This window comes from Polyodon spathula, chromosome 10 (genome assembly GCF_017654505.1).
Source record: "Polyodon spathula isolate WHYD16114869_AA chromosome 10, ASM1765450v1, whole genome shotgun sequence".
NCBI classification, from domain to species: Eukaryota; Metazoa; Chordata; class Actinopteri; order Acipenseriformes; family Polyodontidae; genus Polyodon; species Polyodon spathula.
In genome coordinates, this window is record NC_054543.1 from 31,415,836 (window position 1) to 31,439,903 (window position 24,068).

At 37.7% G+C, this 24,068-nt stretch overlaps 1 protein-coding gene across 1 annotated transcript in view; it reads right to left on the reverse strand.

Moving 5' to 3' along the window:
• LOC121321935 (neurobeachin-like protein 1) overlaps positions 1-23,217 on the reverse strand; it is a 43,115-nt gene extending 19,898 nt beyond the window's left edge. The window contains exons 1-7 of the mRNA XM_041261325.1: positions 22,746-23,217; positions 21,706-22,248; positions 8,574-8,665; positions 7,483-7,644; positions 6,914-6,995; positions 5,634-5,761; positions 1,841-1,923 (exon numbers count right to left, since the gene is read on the reverse strand). Of these exons, the coding sequence (XP_041117259.1) occupies positions 1,841-1,923; positions 5,634-5,761; positions 6,914-6,995; positions 7,483-7,644; positions 8,574-8,665; positions 21,706-21,756 (598 nt within the window). The 5' untranslated portion in view covers positions 21,757-22,248; positions 22,746-23,217. The remainder of the gene's footprint in view (positions 1-1,840; positions 1,924-5,633; positions 5,762-6,913; positions 6,996-7,482; positions 7,645-8,573; positions 8,666-21,705; positions 22,249-22,745) is intronic.
• Between the last annotated feature and the right edge of the window lie 851 nt (positions 23,218-24,068).

The following is a 24,068-nucleotide window of genomic DNA, read 5'->3' on the forward strand; positions in this document are numbered from 1 at the left end:
TAAGAATATTGTGAACAGCCCTGGCTATCACTTCAAGTGAATACATCAGACTACACTTGTTTATAATCCTGCCCAATAGATGGAATACGTATGCACTGGTTATAAACACTATACCAGCTACAGCAGTCTTTAATAATTAAATCAGTGAGATCACTTTATAACGAGCCAGGCGAAGGTCAAAGTCCTAGCAGAGGCTGTGACTTGGAATTAAAACAGGAACTCAGTTTCAAAACAGGAGTCTCTGCCCACACCATCTACAGTTACCCTGCGAATGTAGAGTTGAATTTGCAGATATGACTTTAATCTTCATGGAAAAGTGACTCAATTGGATTATCTACAGCCTTTGCAGTATTCTACTGGGGATCAATAGAGACAGTTATTGTCATATATAGCCATTTATCTTTTGCCAGTCTGTTTCCCCAGCAAGAAATACAAGTGTCATTTTTCTACCCTCTGCATTTAGCAACAGCATTCTGATAAGGTTAAATGTCACCAACAGGAATGAGAAGGGGCTGAAATACGGGTTCTCAGGGAGTATAAATTACCTTGTCAAGCCAGTCCTACTGAACTCCCTTTGAAGCATGCATTGTATGACTGATGTTATGTTACTTAATGTTATTCAGATTTGGTACTGTGTGCCTCAGTGTAGGGTTAATTAGTACTATTCATTTAAAAAAATAAATTGTGTGCAAAGATTGTAGGATTGCAGCCAGTAATCAAAGCCACCCTTAAAATTCATAAACCTGCACCAACATGGACCTCTTTCTACAGTAGATTTGTTATTGGCTTATATATAAATACAGATTATAAAAATAATTAACAAAAAAAAAAACAACACACACACAAATGATCCCTTCAGACTGATGCGAGAGCCGGCACTCGTTTGTCTTGTGGGAAGAGAAAGCTTTTCACCGCCATGTGAGCAGAACTTGGGAGTTTTAAAACAAAAAGCTGATTCTTCTCACAAACCACAACGTTCCTTTTAAATCCATAAACTGCTCTGCAAGAACATGCCTGAATCTGAACCTTTTTCTTCAGGGCTTCAATTCCGAGGTTGTGATTTTATTTGAGCTTTTTGATAAGGATTCAGCTACTCAGATCACACCTAGCCAATCAGGGTAACCCGTTCACTCGCTGTAGAAAAATGAATGAATTGGCTCCAAATCCCATGTTCTAATATTGTTATATCAGCATGGCCATGGTTCCACTTTCATGTCCTCAATACTGCTTACACACAAGACTTTAGTTTTTACCTTTATGATAAAAAAAAGTCGATTCATGTGATCCCAGTTAATGTACAGGTGTTTTTAATACTTAAATATTGTAACAAACAGTATTCATTTGCAGATTCATACAGTTTAATATTACCACTATTTTTTAGGAATCCCCCTTTTACATATTTGGTAAGAGTTTCTGCATGTACTATACAGGTTGCATGTGTTATACAAGGTGTGCATCATAATAATAATAGTCTCAGTATTTTTTGACAGGCTATAGTGTATACAAGAGGTTTGCATTACACAAGGAAATAAATCATAGGCTGCCCAGTCATGCATGTAACACACAGGGTACTGTGATCTGCATTTCAGAATATTACAGCTCCATTCATTACTTATGTCGCATGATGGTTCACAGGGTTTTGCGTGTTACATATACACTTTATTTTCACGAATTCGGAAACCCTCAAGTGACAGCCCTATAAAATGCAAAGGGACAGTACACCTTGACTTTATAAACCCAAGTGTACATTTCTGAATTTGTTATTAACAAGACAGACATGCAGCGGTTGCAGCTGCCAATGGGATCTGAATGAAGAGCAGGTGAATTTCTTGGTACTTACGGTAAAAGAAAGGGACGAACTCCACAGTCAGGGGGGCGGCTTTGTACTTCTGTCTGCTCTTCTCTACTGCACTCACCAGGCCACTGTGGGAACAAATGAGAACATTTCAGAAACACTGACCACAACTGCGCCACCAAAAAACAACAAAAAAAAAAAAAAAAAAAAAACACTGTCAAGTTTGTACACTTTGCCAAAAAAAAAATACCACCCCAACTCCGACTTATACAAGGTTTCCTTTTGGGAGTTTGGGTTTGTTTCTACCAGCATAATATTAATACACATAAATACATCACCCAAACCCAAAACTAATACATCACCCAAACTGTTTGTAATGTGGACGTTTGTGGAACTAAGCTAAAACACAAGTCTAAGTATGGTAAACACAGAGCTGAAGATTTGTGTATCAAAGTATCAACTCCCTCCAAGATGAAGTAATGGTACAGTGCCCTAGTCAGAGCAAGAATCTGTCAGCTCCTGTTAAAAACACATACCATCAAACCCTTCAAGCTCAATTTGTTCACCCTGACTTGAAAGAGTAGGGTATTTGACTTTTGGGGTGTGCAACAGTTATTCCTGCCCCCTCTAGAACCTTGGCAACTGAGAGTTAGGATGTGGAAATTTCCATAGAAAAATCTAACTTGAATAAGAAATATTATTACAATTTTGATGGTAACCCTTTAAAGACCTGAAAGATAATGCAAACTTGCATCAGGCTTAGGGGTACGCGATAATACCGATACACCAGTTTATTGCGATATTCATCAGGCAATACAATAACTGGTATTTGAACAACAATACACGTATATTTTAGTTAAACTGATTCAGGGAAACGTCTACCAGAAAATGTTGAATATTATCTTGTGAGATAATCACTTCCAGTCAGAACTCGTAATGCCAGCAACACAAAACATGGCAGAAGCACACAGAGATTTTGAGCTGCTTAAATTCTGCAAAGCAAAGTCACATGTGTGGAATCATCTAATAAAAAAATCTAAAAAGGATGGCTGTATAGCATCAAACGTATGTTATTTAATGTTATTTATGCAAGGCTGAAGTAAAATATGCTGGCGGTACCACCAACCTTACATACAGTGATGTAGTCCTACATCCTAAAAAATACTGGAATGCCAATTACAGTAGAGATTTTTCTATAACTAATTACACAAATTCACATTTTACTTGTACATTGAACTTGAGGTAGCATTTAATAGGTAATGCATGAGTCTCGCATGCAACTTTTCGGCTACTCCCTCTCGATCTGTGCTGCCACACTGAGTTTTCCAGCCAGATTCGTCTTGTTTTGAAAGCATCTAGCAGGTAAATGTTGTCTTTAGTGGTCTGGTTATTTTTACCATGCAGGTTTTCTTCTATTCTTTTCAATTATGAGTTCACCACCCCCCCCCCCCCCCCCCCCCCAATTACTATTAAACTAGAACCAATACTAAATGAGAATATTCCTTACAGTTTCCTACAGTGAAATGTTTATAGCCTTTCTAAGCAGAATGAACAGGATTCAGCAAGTCACTGCTCACCTACACCATGAGGTCACACAGTTTATTATACTCCAGTAATTCAAGTGAACAAGGAAAACAATGGTTATATTGAGAGTGCAACAGCCAGGGTCCCGGATCTCAATGAACTGTCTGAGGCGTATAGATTTCTGAGGTTAATAGTTTATACTGCTGAACACTTTATACAGGGGAACAGAGTTGAGCACTGGGTACATGCCGACAGAAGTAGAAAAGATGAAAAACATTAAACCACAACAACAAGTCTTGCATAACAGCGTGTAGGAACACTTAAATAGCCCTTTACGTATGCATGCTGAACACTGCTAGGAAGCACCTGAATGTACGATCAGCCCTCCATCGAGGTCTGTTAAACTCACTTGCAAACAGAGATACAGCTTTTACATACTATAGAATACAAGTAATCACTCGTGTAAAGGATTATTTATACACAATGTATGCTACAGTACATATCACCGGTGTTTATATGAATATATATTGTTTATAATAGAAAAACACACAAATAAGTAGAGTGTGTTTATTATTCACTTCGCAAATACACTACTGAACAAATACAGAAATTAATCTATCTAAAAGCTAAGCAACAGTTGGAAACTCTTGTATGTGTTTTTATTGTCACTACTGTACTGTTCAACATTTTCTGGTTTGTGTTCAGTAACACAATAAGAAATGTACAGTAATTTATCCATACAAATGCTGAATAGATCAGATTTCTTCATTTGTGAGCCAGCCTTAAGCTTGTAAAGCAAACAATGCACCCTTTGGTTAAAAAGGCTTTTGCAGTACACACAGGGAGGGTCTCCGTTTACTTTCTGAAGACTTTTTGCTGCAATGTGTTTTTATGTTTCAAGATATACACTACAGTACTAATGTTGCAGGTTTAAAACACAACAATACAGGTACAAGTTTGTAATATCACAACACATAAAAAAAAAAAAAAAAAACATCAATATAACCAGTGCTAAACAGACTGCTATCTGATCCGTTACACAAGAAATGAAGACTGATGCAAGCAATCTCCCACCCTGCAGTGCATCTCTTGACCCAAGCTCAAATCCCTCCCGTCTGGAAGTCAAAATCGAAACATGCTTGGCTTTCTTGGATAGCTGCCTGCCAATAGCTCTGAGATTCCAATCAGCCAGCCTGCCCCGTGGTTGGCAGCACAGCACACAACACAACTTGCCAGCAGCCCAAAAAACAGGAATTCAACCTCCCTCCTGAATAAAAGGGCCAACACCCTGGGACACACTGCATGCTGCTGATGAGCCAGAGTGGCTCCTCATAGTCAGGCAAGATGTGTTCGAAATGACCAAAGCATTTTACAAATAGTTTAATACAAGGAAATATCATAGGGTATTACGAAGCAAGATGCTGTATTGTCACAATAAGGAACTTCAGAGATAATGCATTTTACCAATCTAAACAAAATAAATGCATCATGCTGAATGACAATGGGTCTCTAAAATGTTAACTATTGCTTACACAAACCAGCATTCCAAAGTCCTGAATTCTTTCTCAAAAATGCTTGCAGTTTTTCCTTCACAACCAGTTTGACTGCATTATTGCAAAACTTGACAAACAATGCTATGACGCAAATTCTTCACTGGATCACAGCAATCTCAGGTAAACTATTCCTCCCAGATACTCACTTCTGCCCCAGTGTTACAACCCAATTCACAAGGCAGGGCAGTATGTCAATTAAAGTAACAACAGCTCATCAAAACACAGACAGTAGTAATGTACTGCGACAGCTTGCAGATCTCCACCTAGAAGAATTAACAGCTTTTTGCTGAAAACCTTTCTAGATGTCCTGGAGGCTGTTTGTACTCCAGTGCATTCAACCTGCCCCAATCACCAGTGTGGGTGATCTGGCAACTACTTCAGTCTTTCATGAAAAAAGTAACTTTCTGTGGGACAAGTGGGAACCTCAGAGGACAATGCTTCCAGGTCAGGACCCTGATCTGAAAGGGTAGGAGCTTGTTACCTGAGCTGGGGATGTATGGAATGTTTCATAAATGGACAGTATGCCATTTTATGGCTTCCTCATTTAATGACTTCCTTTAGCGGTCACTGATTACCAAAATTCACTGCTCAGGTATTTTAGTGATAACAGCAATTAGCTGAAATGTTTGTCTACTTGGATATTGGCATTCTAAACAATCTGACTCAATGTCATCATAGCACTCTGTCACAAAGTGTTTGTATTTGTTTTTTAAATATGCCCTACCCCTAGATTGCAAAATCCCCAGAATAAAGCAACATACCCAGAAGCCCGGTGCCTCCAGTTTCGATAGGGGTCATAGAGGCTCTCGCAGAAGGTGAGGGCGTGCCTGACAAATTCTTCTGCAGGAGTTTGGTCTGCTAGCTCCTTCTCTTTTGTCTTGCTCTTTAGCTGAAGGTAATAAGGAAGAAGTAAAAAGCAAAATACGCGTTTATTGTAAAGTATAAGCAGTTTCTAAAATATAATTTCTTAGACTTAACCTTCAACGTTGTATCGATAACCAATTGTTTGCTAATTTTGTGTTTGGTTTTGTTTTTTTAAGTACCTGCTTGTATTTTATGAATCCACTGTGTATGAGTGTGTGTATGTATGTATGTATGTATGTATGTTCCATATTCCCAAAACATGAACTATAAATACATTTAATAAACCAGGTAAGTGGGCAGAGTTTCAAATGCAAGCCTCAACAACCAAGAAATGCTACTACTGCCTGGAAATTTCCTTCATATCATTGAAAATGATTATATCAGAAAAACACTGACATGAAAGTCCTCGGGTCCTGTTAGGCTGTAAATTACAGTGCAGCAAGCATGCAATCCAAGCAGCAAAATGTTTTTATTACTGGTACAAAGTTCAAAAGATCATCCTTTAAGGACAGTAAGCCTTGAATATAGTAGCCGCTACTGATGTAATTTTGGAAGCAGTGCTACACTAGCATTAGGTTTTTTTTTAAAGCAGTAACATTGTTCACACAACCAATAACAGGGTCAATATATTAATTTTCTTCCCACAATGAATTTTGACTTGGTGCATTTCAGAAGCAATGCTATCAGAATCAATACTTAGATGCTTCTCCCTTATAGGATTTCCCAAGCACAGTCTATTACACCTGGAACTTGTATAGGGTTAATGTTACCCTTTCAACAACATAACATAATAGGCTGATGGAAGCCTTCTACACACACACACACACACACACGCATATATATATATATATATATATATATATATATATATATATATATATATATATATATATATATATATATATATATATATAAAATGACACACACACACTAGCTGTGCTTCTCCATGTAAAAATACAAGGTGCAAAATATGTTTACCATACATGCAGTATATGGAGTGAGTAAATGGAGCAGAGAGTTTGTTCATACCGTGTCTGTTAATCTTTGTTTTCCCCCACCCAATATACAATAGGGGTCCATTTGATGTGTTCAATGTTGTTGCAGGTGCATGCTCAAATATGCAAGCACTATGCAGGTCTCCAATTCAGTGCCAACTTGAAAATAGCGAATATCATACCTGCTGAATATATAGCGTGGTCATGGTGATGACATGGTTGATGTAGGAACATGTCCCAATCTCCTCCACATTGGACAGATTCCTACCAATAATAATAATACAAAAAAAATCTCAAAACTTTGGCATATCGGTTTGTAACATAAAAAAAATAATGCTGTATATTTAACTCCAATGCCAGAGGTACAGCAAGCATGCATAAGAACATATGAAAAGTTTGGGAACAAGAAAAGGCCAATCAGCCCATCAAGGATCGTCCCTTGTAAGCACACCAATCTCTCCAACTGAGGGAGGGGAGGGATGAATTTAAAAAGCACAGAAATCTAGTCCTTTTTTCTTTTGTTTGTTTTAAATGTTCACAGTGTTTTAGCTCTTAACTACGTCACCTGGTAAGCTATTCCATGAATTTATAACTCTACAGTTAAACATGGACATACCTACGTTCCTATATGTTGTAGTAAATGTAGTGGTTCAGTTCTTGGCTGGCCCTTTAACAGTCCAGGTTATTGAGTCCACATTTGCTAAAAAATGTGCTACATACTAATTCAAACCCAGCAGATTTCCTCTGTTACCTGCAGATAACGATCAAGAACTTGACCAGCAGCAGGGAGAGGATCTGCTGTTCCTCCTCCAAGCCATCGGATACTTTCTGAACACACTGCAGGAGCTGGTGCCTCAGGACCTGCAGGATGTTATCAGGCAGCAGAGACATCACTGGAGGGACTTCATCCAGCCTTCAAAACAAAGACATGGGGGGAAAAAACAGGTTTCTTTGAATGGCATCCCAGAGGTCTTTGTACAATGCAAAAGGTAAAACTTCTTCACCGACATCATTGGCTGAAATGTTTAGCAACTAGACTTAGCTAATTTCTCATAGAATTCTGATTGAACATTTAAAATTATGTATGATAAGTTCTAATGCAAAGCTCACAATTTGTATCTATATATGCATGACATATGCAGGCCTAAAAATATGAAGCAAATTCTGTTAAGGATCACTGCATGCCATATTAGCGGATTATCATTGGTGAAAGTTACTGCGAAGTTCTGTGAAAACTTTAGCAAAACCACCCAATCATTACAGTCAGCAATTGGGTTGCTTTAGGCAACGACTCCTACATCAATATGTGCAGATCAATTGTGAAAATGACTGAATACTAAAATCACAGCTGGTTTTCTTTTTGGTGCACTATAGTTAGATGTGCGATTACATTAATTGGTTTGATGTAAATCGTTTTTTTCCTTTCAATATATTGCCATGTTCAAAAGACATAGTGGGGGCCACTTTATATAAGATGACAGCGCAGTTATAAAACTAAACTCTCCACTTTGTAAAGGTCTTTCACATCTGACAGCATGTTCAAGTGACTGTGCAGGAAATAGTCATTAATCTGTGTTATCAGCATGAAAGCCATTTTATCAAATTGAGTCACAGAGACAGATTAATTCAGTGCTACTGATTACACCCACATCTGCTTCCAAATGTTACCTTGGATTCCTGTCAAAACTAAATATTTCCAGAAAAAAAAAGCCTAACCGAAAAAACTATTTCCTGACAGCAAAGGAAGCACAACAAATACAGTGCTAAGCACGCAAGGTAAAAGAAACTGCTCAGAAGTAGAACAGACAGCTTGTTTTGTGAAGTATTAAAATCACACTGTACCTCGTCGCAGGCTTTTCGAAATCCACATCCAGACATTTTTCATAGGAGCTGATGAATATCTCCAACCAAAGTTTAAGGTAGTCAGGATCCTTCTGCAATGAAAGAAAAACATCAGCGAGGTTTAGATGTACGGTTTCCTTCAAATTATTGAAAAGCAACTCATTGCAAAGCTAAAGTCAACAACTCTGGCATTATGTCTGTTACAGACTATAATGAAAAGTAGATTTAGAAAAAAGTAGAAGCACTTAAAAGGATTTAGAGAAAAGTAAATCTGTATTAAAATGAATCCCTGACATGCATAAGATATCTCATCGTCTGTCCACAGAAAGTTTGGTATAAAAGTGAAAAGCATGGTATCACTTTTACATAGAAAAAAGTTTAAATGTTAAATAAGACAAATGACAAGACTTAAAAGTCCCAGACTAAGTGTTACTGTATCATTAATTGTCCGGCTTATGGCAACGGATGTTATTCTCATTACAAATCTCTGAAGAGCCAAAAACTGGTCAATTAGATCTGGGTTCTTCACAGGACTGGTAGAGAGAGGATTACTGTAAATCAGGATTCAGTGTACTGCATTTTACATATTAAAGCTGCAGTCCTACTGCTTTCTCTCCCAAGACTTCAGCAGAGGTATGATTGCCATGTGTTGTGCAAGTTTGGTTATTTGATAGCTAAGGTCAACATGATGTTTTTGTTGTTGTTTTATATACTGTGCAACTTTCTGGAAACCAACCTCATTAAAAACCAAAACGTGACACAACACCTTTAAGTTTATAATATCACATTTGTTACTGGTTATTGGAAAGGTATAACTGCAGTTAAATGCACGGTTATAAAAACATGGAAAAAGGAGAGCTATTATAAAACCTGACTCATGCAGAGAACCTAAAAAATGTTTTTTTGCCAACCATCTTCTGCCAGCCAGTTGTAGTGCAGACTCTGTAGACAGTGATAAACCAGCACAATAAAATACATGTCTTGTGACTGGAAAGCTGTCATAAAAAGTTGTGTAAGTTTAAAAAACAAAAGGCAATCTCTTCAAGATACTGGAATGTAGCCCAAAGACAAACAGTGGTGATGTCCAGCATGCAGCAATCAGTTCTCAAAAAAAAAAAAATATATATATAAAACTTATTGAATCCACCAGCAAAGTAGTTCTTGGTTATTAACCAAGTCTTTCTTAGATTGCATGGACTGTAGTTTAAAAAAAAAAAAAAAAAAAAAAAGACCAATTTAAAATTCCTCGACTTGATCAGCCACAAAATTAGATATTCATCAGCTCCTATGAAAAATGTCTGGATGTGGATTTCGAAAAGCCTGCGACGAGGTACAGTGTGATTTTAATACTTCACAAAACAAGCTGTCTGCTCTACTTCTGAGCAGTTTCTTTTACCTTGCGTGCTTAGCGCTGTATTTGCCAGCAACATGACAAGATGGCGCTTTGCATATGCTGCAGAACTCACCATGCAATGTTGTGATAAAACTAATAATTGGTGATAAATATGTTTCCTGTTAATTAAAAACACTACTTTCATATGATCTGTCTGCATCAAAAAAAAAAATAATTAAAAATATCCTTCAAGGGACCCCACCCTGCAAAAAAAAAAAAAAAAAAATCCTCTGTACAGTAGCAAACTTTTCTGTTGATATATTTTTAGTCCAGAACATTTCACATAACCTGAGCTGCCAAGTTTTTATAAAGGGATCAGCCATATAAAAGATCTGTAAATAATTCAGCAGTTATTGCTTGGGGCTTTGAGACCGGTATCCCAGACAACAAAATGCTTCTTTGTATACGCGAGACTGCCTAGATACCTGCATAGAAAAAACCTACAATTCCAGCAACCTGAATTATGGCAATGCACTATATTGTACAATATGTTGGAAAATCAAGCAGTAAATTCTACAGCATCTTGGATGCATGGACTTCTTGAAAAATAACCACCCTTTGAAAAGTAAAGAAGCATTTGTAAAAGGAGGGGCAGTTTGTAAGATCATCACTAGTGTTTTTAATATTTAATGTCCTCAGGCTGCCAGATCTCTGCAGTAATGTTCTTTGTTACAGTAGTGCACGTGAATAGCTTGGGCCTGAGTTGACCTACCACCCCCAACTTGTCAACAGGTACAATAAGCACACTGCTGTTCATGCTCATGCTCAATCTGCTCTGGTAGAAACAGGTTTGGCACCATTCATAGTTACGGGAAATCTTGACATGCAGGAAGTATTACTTCCAGTATTCCCTCTAAGGCTAAAATGCACACGTTTTTCACAGTAACTGACAACAACCTTCAAACTCAGTTTACTAACTGTTGTTCTTATCATAAATATCAACCTCAATCGAGACTCCAGCCTCTCAAGGTAAACCTATTATTTTGAGACCATTCTTACAAGGCATTAACATAAGCAAATTTGTGTCTGTCTTGCAGCTGATTCTCTGTAAAAACGCATGGCACATTAGTGAAGAGCTCGCTCGGGCACCAGCGAATCTAGTGGTACAGGGTGAGCGAAGACTAGCGATTCTGCATCTACAGTGCTTTACAGTTACACATGAACTTTACAGTTTTTAACTGTGAAACCTGTTTTACAGCAACGAATCAGTCAACACGCCTTTATCAGGGTTATAATAATAATGCCAGTAAAATGCTAAACTTAATTTGTGGAGTACTGTACATAGAATTACTCTCACTTGACATTGCTGGACTGTTTAAACTGCTTCACATTTATTGTTATTGTAAATGCCAGCAATAAGCTAAACAAGTATTTTCAAAACACATTTATTTGTAGACTGCTGTCTTAGTGAAAGATTGTAAATATGATTCTCACAACTGTGCTGGACATTTGGTTTTCTGAACTGTTGTAATGTAATTCTTAGGTGTCCATGCTTATTTTAATGCCAGCAATGAGCCAAGTGATGCCTATAAACATAATGACAGATCTGAAGTGTCTTCAGGTGCTTTACTTACTATTACAGCCCTAAAGATGGTTGCAATTGAAGGCAGTGCAGATGCCAGTGTTTTATGCAGTACCATAAAGCAATATTATGCAGACCACAGGTTAAGCATGCAGTGATAACAACCTACAGCGCTGCATAGGATCAGAGGATGATTCAAAATCAGAGGCAGCGCCACAGTAAATATCTTGTTTAAAACTAAAGTAAACTGTAGAGTTACTGCTGTTGGAATATTGTTTCAAAATGGTATAATGCAATAAAAATATATTAAAAGGGTTAATGCGTGGCCGAAGGTTTCTCACTGATAACTGACCCTTTCTCAGTCAAAACGGCAAGTTTCTCAGTATCTAAAAAGCTAAGACGGAACGCGGAAAAACTGTATGCGAGGTTGTGGCAGTGTGCTCCACCCATGTGTGGATTTTGTGTTGTGTTGCGTGTGGAGTGTTAATGTTGGTGTACAGGTATTGGTGCACAGGATATAAATGGGTCTGTGTAGCACGAGTGCTTTAAAATATATAGTTGTATTTAGACACTGGGATTGCACAATCACTTCACGTGCATTTAAAGTATTTAATAGTATGTGAGCACGGGGTTGCACAAAGCCTGGTTCAGCAGTGGGCAGTCAACGCAACCTTCAAATGCAGTAACAAATACCTAAACAGCTCCCAAGAACTGAGAAACCGTGAATTTAAGGCCTAAGAGAATGCCCTAAACCTGCTCTCCATATTACCAAAGACCACATCTTAGAAGTAGATAGAAAACAACCACATTTAATAAAATTGATGAAAGAAAAATAGTCCCCAGGCTATTTCTGTTCTTAAACATATGTAGGATTCAATAGTGAATGAATTCCATTACTTCACTGCTAAAACCTCTGGCTGCGTTGCAGCAGCACATGTCATTTATACAGCAGAATAGTTCCTTTCATGGCTCTTGCAAAGGGCCAATCATTAACAGGATATGGACTGCCAGACACGCCCACCGCACAACAGTCTCCAGAATTCTTTTGAAATCATCTAATCTGATGAGTAATGTTGACTTTGTGTGTGTTTAAGGTCCTGGACTATCCAAAACAGCACCTCTTAATACTACTACTAATAATAATAATAATACTCCCCAACCAGATCACAGAAAGCACTACAGTACAAGAACAAAGCAGAACACTATGATTAAAAGAACCAATTTTGTTACTTCATGCTGTCAATGTGCTGGCAGTTAATGCCCTGGCTGAGCAGTTATTACATCATCGTGTACATATTTGGGAAATGAATACAGGACACTGTAGTCATTAAAATCATTTTTCTTCACTTCTGATATTGTATTTATCAGTTTATAGCCCACTAGACCCGGTTAAGCAAATGCATTACGGTACTGTTTAAGGTTCAGTGTTTCAACTAACATATAATGCCTTCAACCAGCTATTGCTGTACTCTAGAATATATCCTTATACTATAAAATTGTTTAAGTCCATGGAATAAAGCGTACCTATCTACAATGCAAAACTAAACACACAAATAAATATTTTATCAATTCGTCAGTACAAACAGCATGTAATGATTCATTGTCTATAGTTCCTCTCTATCACATTAAAGTTCTCTTAAATTAAAAACCAATGAACCACAGAATTAGTTAGCCCATCAGCACCATGACAAGTACCAGGATACAACTATGAGTATAAGATTATGATACTTATGCACTGGCCAAAGTGTATAGCTACACCACTACTATGACAAGGTGTCAAATAGCAGACCCAGTGCATATGAAAGACAATTGGTTACAGCACAAAATCACTGTTTTGTTATTTTCTAAGTTCTCCAAAATGTATGTTTAACTATAAACACAGTCACCACAGGCTCAGTGTTTTGAATAAATACTTTCAAGTGAATACCAAAATATTTAGAATGTAGGCTACTGTATGGTGTGCGTGGACCAAGGGCTGGGCAAACCAAGAGCTGCAAAACAAATGGAGATACAGAACAGACCGCATTTTCACAGATTCTTGTCCTCAGTCACACTTTGAAAAGCCAATTCAAATCCAGCTGCACTAATCTGCTTGCAAGCATTTAAGCTGCCATGGCAACTTTGCTGCCCTGCTCCATTAATCGTGCTGGGGGAAAGCTGTAACACTCAATGCCATCACATTACATTACGACTAGAAGACATGCAAACTAAAGTAGTCGTAATCTACATGACTGACCTATCAAGCATCAAATTATCCAAATATGCAGACAAATGAAATCTGGGGACAGTAGAAGACTTTTTTTTTTTTTTAAACCAACAATAAATATGCCATGAAGTTACACTTTATTAAACTGCTACTAAATTGTCAGTTAATATTAAATCACTGGCATTTGAGCAGAACTATAGTTCATCCACGCTGCAAAATGTCTTCCCAATTTGGCCTAAAATGGTATCTTATCTCAGCTCTGCTGTCTGTGCCTGTGGATCTACTGATGTGCCCAGGACTTAGCTTCCAATCCTACTGCTTCCCCAACTAGAATTCCTTCCTTACTGTGGTAAGATCCCATTATCTACAGCTTCCCATACAAGACCTGCTTTGCATTAGGAGAGAATGACAGAAACACACAAGCAACAACAGACCTAAAAACCACACAAAAAAGCCTTAAGAGTATGAAATCATACACTAAAATTAACATTAAATGATGCAATGTGATGCACGTAGTTTAGTACTATATTATATCTGACAAGCCGATCTGCAAAACTGAAATGATTATGCTGAAATGATTAATTTACAATTAATCTTTAATATTTTACTTCCTTACCAATGGATGCTGTGTGCTCTGGCTCCAGATTAGATTACTGTAACTGAACGAAGGCACACATTGCTAGTGAGACAATGCCTCTTTCAAATGATCAAAAAAAAAAAAAAACAGGGCACAGGCAGCAAGTACTGTACAGCAGGTGAACATTTTGAAAATAAACCTTTCCTGTTTACATCTTTGTGCAAGGTTTAGACAACTGAAATGAAGAGGCTGTTCAGTAGCAAAGCCCATTGAAAGAGATGCTCATTCCATGTGCTTCAGGATATTTTAAAGCTACAGTGACCCACGATGATGTTCAAATTTAAGCTTACAGAATCCTTGTTAGTGTACATTCTTTAATAGTTTGGGACATTTCATAATGTGGAGGGTATATGGAGGCTATTTGCCTGCATGTCACATTGACATTTTTACATGCATCTATGAAACCACATTCATTTACTTAGAGTCTCTCCGTCCATATGTCACACAAGGTTTTTACATATAGAGAAGCATGTATTCAAAAGTGTCCAAACTCTGTCAGAACATACTTTAAGCTTACATTTTTACATGTGCATATAGTGAATACAGGTCAGGGTAAAATTTTCTAAATTGAATTCCTGGTATATAATCTTGATATATGAAATTAAGGGTTATAAACTAAACCTTTATTCCTCTGAAGCTTGTACTATATCGCATGCTTTTAAAAGTGGAGATAGATGTTTTTTTGGTGGTGTTTTCAAAATATCTTGAGCCAGAAAGAGAGAGCCAAAACGGTTGCTACCCGCTTTCAATTTATGCTGTGCAAAAGAAACGTCTTTACCACACGTATTTAACTATGCACAGGACTGATACACTCCTTGATGAAGGCAGACAGATCATTTTTTGCCATGAAACATGGCTGTAAACACTCATCTCATTCTAATATTAAATTGTGGCTCCTGTCAGTTTTCAGAATTCAATCTGCAGCCGAACGCTAAACACAGGTCAGAGATGGCTATGCTCTGTAAATATAAAGTAATAAAGGAGGGTGGATAATGTAGCTTTAGATTTCTGCCAAACCACAACCCTGACTGGGGGATGACGAGAGCCCTGGTTCAAGCTGGTTTTGCAGGGTACCCCCAATGCATCAAGAAGGCACTGTTCTGATGGTCAATACATCTTGCATTCTTTCAGCATTTATCTAGGTTTTTATTACTTACCTTATCAGTCACAGCTGACCACACATTAAGCAATCAGTCGCCTTTCGCAGACCCTTAAAGACACAAGACCCCATTGTCCTTGATTCCTAATTGCAAACGACACTGTAATTCCCATTTAAACATTGTTAAATATTTGCTACTGCCTATTTTAGTCAACTAAATAACAGCTGTGCTTGAGACCATGTCCTTTACTTGATCAGGAGTAGGGCCCCACGTTTCATGTTTTTTTTAACCTGCAATTTAGTCCTCTAGCCACACGATGTGTATATAGCCTCCACAGTAAGCCATGTAATGATTAATCATTAAACAATCACCCCATTACATTAACCATTTGAATTGCTCATCCCATCACTACAAAGTACGTATTATTAATAAACAGAATGCTGTAGATGGCTACTGACATTTATTTAACCCATGCATCCCTCTGGATACATATAACAGGATTTTAAAAGGACGTTTTTTTCAATTATTTGAGAGAACTCATAAGTGTAAATTTATAGGCTTTAAATTTACCAGTAAACTTTTTCTTGTGCATTATATTTTGCTGTTAAATTAAGCATCATCAGTTGGTGAAGCCAGTCTTCTTTCATGGATTGACGTTGCTCTGTGAAAATGTGTCCATATGAAGAACACTTCTCTCAGCATTCCAGAGAATTAGTAAATACTTACAAATATCTTTTAGCCTTTCTTGCTAAATTGGAAATTATTCTGCATTTCTCCAAAATTTGGTCAAAGAAATTCCACTACCATTTAATTTTGCACATAGCTGATATCTCTCCAATTCTGATTTACAGCAAGCATCAAATCCTGGAATAGATGGGAGAAACGAGAGGAAGACTCATGAAATTACTTGGAGACTTAACCCTGTTTCAAACTGATGCTCCAGCAGCATGCCAAACTCAATTCAAGCACAAAATATGTACTCATTAAGTACATGAGTAGAGCTGCATTTGAAACAATTAAGTACGTCCTGACGCTCTTTCAACGCTTGCCTTCCTCTGCCACTCAAAGTGCCTCTGGTGTGCCTGGGCTTCATATGGCACTCCAGTAGCGAGCTGTACGTAACGCTAACGATATGCTAAAGAGTATCATGTGTCCCACAATGCCTACAGCGATCATCTCTTAAAACCAGAATAAATCGTTGCAGTGCCCAGAGAGAAGCAACCAGTTGTAATTAAGCATTTCATGAAGAAATTTCTTGTCGCCACCATCATGCTGAAAATAGCCATCACCTTTCTTCCTCTTTTGAAGAATCTTTCAAATAATGATTCTCTGTCTGGTATCACTTGAATCAATATCTAACTAGCCGATAGCTCGAACACAGAATTCTATGTGATAGAGTGGGTAAATGTTTTCATTCATACAATTGCACACTAGCGATAACAATCGTAAACAAACACATATACACACTCCCTCAAATCCTGGTTTTGTGATTACTTACTACAATGCTTGAAACAACCCCCATTTCAACAAAGTTTTAAAAAAATATTTACGATATATTCAGATGTGAAATGGAATTAACACACTGGGCCGCTACGATAAACGGGCCGCAGGTTGCGTGTCCCTGATCTAGAGCACTCCACTATATGCAGTATACATTTAAAAAAGGAAGGCCAGCATATCTGCTGTACATGAAGACAGACATAGGTTACTCCATACTATACCACCCCCCCCCCACCCCTTCAAAGGAATTGATCTTTTAGAGACATCATAATTGTTGCGACTGTTCAACTGCTTTCATTGGAAGCCAATTTAACCATGACTTCAACTGAAGTCATTTGTTGGCACTGTGAGAAGCTCATTTTAACAGAATATTGCCAATTTCAATTTTGATCAATGGTGCATTGAAACTGATTAAAAGGGAATGGGAATTGATTTTAAAAAGAGAACTGGAATTGCAAAACCGGAATTGACCCCAACCCTCTAATCAAGTGTCATTACAAAAGGATTTAGCAATTCGACAGTATGTAAGCATGTCAGCGCGACACGCATGGTGTATCTTACGTACATGAAGACAGACTGGTTGTAAAGAATGCACTAACTTTAGTGTGTGGCATATGTACATGCAGGCGCCTCCACTACATCATCCTGATGATGATAAATGGGACTGTCAGTTGGGATGACCACATGCTCCTCCCATATAAAGTTTTGCCTTTTAACAAAATAGATCATACAGTAGCTCATCTCTCATATCGCCATCTGCATACCTAAAAACAGAAATGGGCAACTGTGATGGAAGAATAAAAACGAGCCAAATGCTTTCAAACCACAGCTGTTAATTAAATCTGGAAGCAAATGCCGTAAGTGTTTTGGATATTACAGTAGCATTTGCAGCCAATTTAAAGCAAGAGTGAGTTGACTGCCACCTCTCAAATGAAAGCTTCTCAAAAGAAAATCGAACAAAACACAGGATTTCTCAACCTCAAAATAATACCACTGAATCCTATTAGAACTTTGTAATGGTTTTAACAGCTTTTGTGGTCAATGATGTATTTCAAGTTGTGGAGCTGCACAATGCAATCCTAAATCATGCAGTGGGTAAAAACATTTAGACAGCGCATTTAGAATGAATGTAAAAATTTAAAAAAAACTGGATTGTAAAAATATATAGCATACTGGCCATTTCACAGTTACATATACGTCATGTTGGCATAAAAAATGCACAAGTTCTGTACTGGGGTTTTTGAATTAATTCTTTAAAGTCGGAACCCCTGTGGTATTAAACAGGTTACCCATGCATGCAGTAACATGCAAATATCTAGTATACAGAAGTTTCATAAGTTCATCAGTCCTCAAAGATACTGTATGAAGGTACTAACTTAGTTATACCTCCCACTGCTGCAGTGGAAAAGGAAGCCCGTAAAACATTCTGAAACAATGAGGTTAGGTTTTCCAGAGTCTACATTTCAAATATGTGCCCCTCAACCCTACTTAAAAACAATGACATACACTTAACAGGAAAGGCATTTTCAACTTAAATTAAAGCACTTCAACATGTAGCTAGGGTGCCAACATATTTGAAGCTTTTTAAACTGTAAAAGCAAGCTGTAAAAGGCTGCTGGAAACTACAGAAGCAAATCTGTTTTGATCTGGGAGCACACTGTAAATGTTGTTGGTAAACACATGGTATGAAGACGTTTTAAAACCTTCTGACATGCTTCATTGGCAGCCAGCAGCTTGGTAATATGCCTGTCCGATCAGAAATGTACGTTATCAACCCAACGTGGCTTAACTGCATGAAATGAGTCAAGGTGGAAAAGTAGCGCCCAGGGCTACATGTGCACGCTGTAGGAGGGAATTAATGACGCCTTCGAGGTCTGGCAGAGTTCCAGGATGCCAAACAGTATTTCAAAGTAAAGTAGAAAGGTTAATTTATTACACCAAATGGGGTTTGTTATACAGTTAGCATTTTATAGGAAGCGCTCACATTGTACAGCAGATCACACAGCAGATAATGTACAGTGAACCAGTATCCTAATAAAATCTGAAAGCCAAGTCTTGGATTAGCAGATTTGTAACATTACTGGTTTTACTATGAACTTACAGTAATTTGCCCCACTTAATCTTACTGCACATAGGCAAGCCATAGACAGGAAAAGCTAAGGCAGCACAATTACTGTGTGCTTAATAGTAAAACCTGAAATGGCTTGAAATGATATGCAACAGGAGTTTTATGTTTCATACCAGAGTACAAAATGATGCATTATTTAGGGAAGCTACAGCTATATGGTTGATAAAACAGAGCCTATACTACATACAGTGCTCCTGTCTCCCTGCTGCTGCAGGTAGCAGTAGGAAGGTTGTCTGTGTGCCTTTTGCTCAAACTGCTAGGTACTGTAGACAAAGAGCCGAGTGATACTGACACAAACCCAAGAATCAAAACATATAACAAGATTGTGTGACACCAGCCTGATGGATTCCAGAAACACTTGCTGGATCTTACAAGGCAGCTTCGCAAACACTAGCAGTGCATCCAATAGCTTTTCATTGAGCCTGCCTTTTTAAATGCAAAGCACACACTTGTTTGCTTGTTTTAGTGAACTAGGGGAGCCTTTGAAAATCGCAGAGCCAGCTGATTACTCCTTAAACAGAGACAAACAAACATTTGGTTAAATGTTCCCCTCCCATGGTTTGCCCTTGGTGGCAACAGTTCCGATTACAGAACAAAATTCAGTATGCCCAGACCAATTAAAGAAAAACGTCAATATACATTGCGTTTATTACATGCAGACCACTAATATTTGAGGAAATACAGAACTAAAAGACCATTATCTAATATATATATATATATATATATATATATATATATATATATATATATATATATATATATATATATATATATATATACACACACACACACACACACACACACACATATTTTGCAGCAATTACTTTTTTATCTAGTAGGTGTTTATGATGCCAATAACATGCATGACTAAAGCTGAAGGCCTACATCCTGACTAATGTGCATGAATGGGTTTTGACTGTGTTTACAGTGAATAGTATCTGCAGCGTCTCAGTACAAAGATCATCCACTGGAAGACTACTGTGAGCGAGAAGCCCAGAAGGAACAATACACTTCCCACGTAAGAAATTCCAACAGAATAATCTTCTCGATTTAATCATGTAGACAACATTGTGCCCGATGGGAGCTTTTATTTCATTAACCCTAACACTGCCAATACAGTAGCAACAGCTTCTGAATTGCACCGCCATGTCTTTCAGCTTAGATCTGCTACACAGCACCTCAATCAGCTCATTCTGTGCTAAATTTAGAAATACTAAAAGAAACTTTATAAAATTGAGAAAGACTTCCAGTTGAAACGTTTGGCATTGAATTTATTACTTTTTTTTTGTATTTAAAATTTTAGCACTGGAGAGTGTTTAACAGTTATAGATAATGCTGTGCTAATCACCTAGAAAGCTTTATTAGTAGTTCAATCTACCCATGATTTCTGTTTGTAGACTTGCATACGAGGCACCCTGCTGTAGGTAGGTGTCAAGATATCTCAATCCCCATTCCAAGGGCACCTGCATTATGGACAGTAAACAACTAAAGCCAGTTGGTTAGATTGATCTTGGGTAAGCAATGCATGTAAATAAATATGCCTTGCTCCGAGGCAACACCTTCAAGAAAACATCACTGTACTTTCACACAATGAATTCAGTCACTGCATTACAGAGAACAGCCAAGCTGTACCAGGGAAATCACAACGTATACTGCCTGTAAATGTTATGGGTAAATGTTTTAATTTCAGAGGACATTTTTGTTTTGAATTAATTTGAAAACAAAAATAATTAACAAAACAAAAAAGGAGTGAAACAGACCTAGAGCGGAATGTGTTTTTGTTCAGAACAAGGTGACGAAAGTGTCACCTCAACAGATCATGTGATACAAAACAAACATTCAAGCAGGTAATGCTGCAGAGATGGATTTGACAGTAAGATAGTCTAGCATGGCACCATCTGGAGCCCAGAGAGAGTGTGCAGTAAATTCCAGGCTGCATTGTGCCAAATAAACTGCACCCTGTTGCATTTAATATGCATGTATGCTTGCACAATGGAAGCAGTCTGTCATTTCTCATGGAGGCTTTTTTTTTTTTTTTTAACCACACACTGGGGTTCTGCTGAATTTCTGACATGAAATCTGAATTAGCTTTTTCCTCCTGCTGACCACATTTAAACATGCTTGGATTTCAACACACCAGCTACAGGTGCACAAGCATGACTGCTCTTGTTATCAGAATTTGCAGCAAAGCTATCTGGTATCATTCACTTTAGAACACCCAGAATAATTGATTTGGTTAAAGTCCAATATTTCTTTATTTTATTTTTAAAACATGGAATTTGCACCAGAAATATTTCCCAACTCAAAGGCTGAATTGTCAGAATGTAGCCCTTTCAAGCAATCATTTCAATCTATGCACATGGGCGTTTAAGAAAAACAATTCAATAAACCTGTTAATCCTTCCAAACAAACATTCCCTGTTCCATTGACATGTTGCCAAGATGGGTAATTTTTGCGCAATTTAGCAGGGCAGGTGTCTAAAAAACAGACAACTTCTGACCAAGGCTTCTGGAGACATCATAAGCAATACAGTCCCTTGAAGTTTTTTGCACTGATGCACTGGGAAATAAACCAACAGGGCAAAATGCAAATACACATGATTTAAACAGCATAATTAACAAAAATGGATGTAATAAAATACTGTACCTTGTTACAGTAGAGCATCCAAAGTTCATATAGCCTTTCAGTTGATGCCATTCCTTAAACCTTATTTAGAAATGCAATTTCAGGATCCCGAAATCTTCATGTTTTAATCGTCTATTCCTGATGTTATTTTGATAACAAGAACCACATCAACCAGGAAATGAGATATCCAGAGTACACTTGAAAACTCTATTCTATGTGTCTGGGTCTGTGTGAGCAATCTATGTGGTTTAAAACGCTTAATTTAAAGAAAGCTTTTCAAGAACTGTTCTAATCATTTAAAACCAGTTCTGTTGCACCCCAGTATCGTGTGGCGCAATCCAGCTCTATTAAATACAGATACAGATTGGCTCGTTCCTCTTTGTGGAACAATAGCATTCACAATTCTGTGCGATCAGTCTGCTTGTTTCCCCATTCTGCTTCTCGATTTTAAATATCCGGATGGCTTCCTTCATTGATTATATCAACATGATGTAGTAAAAACTGGACTCTCAAGTTTCAAGAAGAGAGCTGCCTGAAAAGATCGTGATTTGGATCTCTCATGTCCTAGTGGGAGAAAATAAATAAATAAACTCAGCGTCAGCTCAGCACTACATGAACATCAGAGAGAGAGAGAGAGAGAGAGAGAGAGAGGCAAATGCGGTCATGCATGCCAAGGTCAGAATGTCAACATGAGGAAGATTCTAATGAAATTATCGATTAATGAGAAATATTCTGCTTGGCTTTTAATTTTAAAACGATGGGTCAAATAGTTAAGCCCAATTTTTTTTAACCTGTGTAATATATCATTATGCCATTCCCGGTGGGTCATAAACGTTAAGTCTAACCACAGCAGATACATAAGCAGGATATAATAGACGACCTTTTTAAACAATACTATTTTTAATCAATATTCTGAATGGAACTTGTTCAACTCCCTAAAACTTAAAACATTGCTAACTGCTCCTTTAATAATAACAATAGTAATAATAATAATAATAATAATAATAATAATAATAATAATAATAATGTTTAAAAATCGTTAAAAACACAAAGTGTAATACCATAGTCCAAATCCTCGTTTCGTCCAAAACAAAACCACCTCCAATTTACGTTGTCAAATTCATATATGTGCTGAAACTTCGTTCATCGTAATGTATAAAACTTTATGTCAAATAAAAGTAAAACCACTCTTTTACACAGCTAATGGTCGATGGCTCGGTGTGGCTTCCTTCTTTAAAACAGAATGTTTCGGAATAAACGTCAAGACTAAAAATAATCCAGAATTAAACCGGACGCTATTCCTACTGCCAACCAGACAGCAGCCTTAAACAGTCCACAGAGGCAATCTTCCTAACAAGGCAGGGTGCTCCTGAAGACAACACTGCAAACAATTACGAATACATTCTTAAAAGAAGACTTCAAACTTATAAACTGCATTCTGTTCCCCGCCCACATTCCTGGACAAAAGCTGCTCCTGATCTCTAACCTGACTCTCAGGTGACTGGCATTACCGTCAACCGCACTTTATAGACGGACTTTTCGCCGATTGTTTTTATTTTTGTTGGATTGCGGCAATCCTCCACTGCTTTACGTTGAAGATGTGGAGCTCAGACGGTTGCTATGGGTGGGATTCTCCTGTTGGGAACCTCAGAATCTGCTCGACTCTGATTGGCTGTCCGATAACCAATAGTGGTAGTACAGTGCCATCTGCTGGCAATAGTAAACATGTTCAATTTTACTCAGTTTGCTCTTTACCAGTTTGTGGAATGATTGTGTTGAATGGTCACAATATCTAAAAAAAAGGCTGAATAGCTGTCATAGTTTTTCATGTGTTTGATCCGCTTTTATTGTATAAGTTAGTAGTTAGTGCCTATTTACTTTGTGCTGGGCAAGGTTGCCCCAATGGTTTCTTGAAAATTGGCTTGTGTTTGTGGTATCTCCATTTTAAATGGCACGTCCCTTTTTAACTTGGCATTTTTTCCAATGCGTTTTTGTTTCAGATGTCACTTCTTGTTTCACTTATAACACACACACAGCAAAATTGTTCAACCTATATTGAGGGAAGAATTTCCATTTGGATAAGGTAAATGTAAATAGTAGCCCAGTCTGTTGAAAGGGTTAAGATGTGAATCTGTGTAGCATAGCAGTTATGTAGTTGGAGTGAAGTATGACTAGTTAGGGTTCAGAGCCTGCTCTCTCTCTCTCTCTCTCTCTCTCTCTCTATATATATATATATATATATATATAATATATATATATATATATAATATATAGTAGAGACAGGCGCTTGGTTCCCGCAGACAGGCGCATCACACAGGGCAAGGCAATCCACACACAGGTGGAAGGCGGGCGCGTACTCGGGTCCTGTCTCACTGAAGCATAGC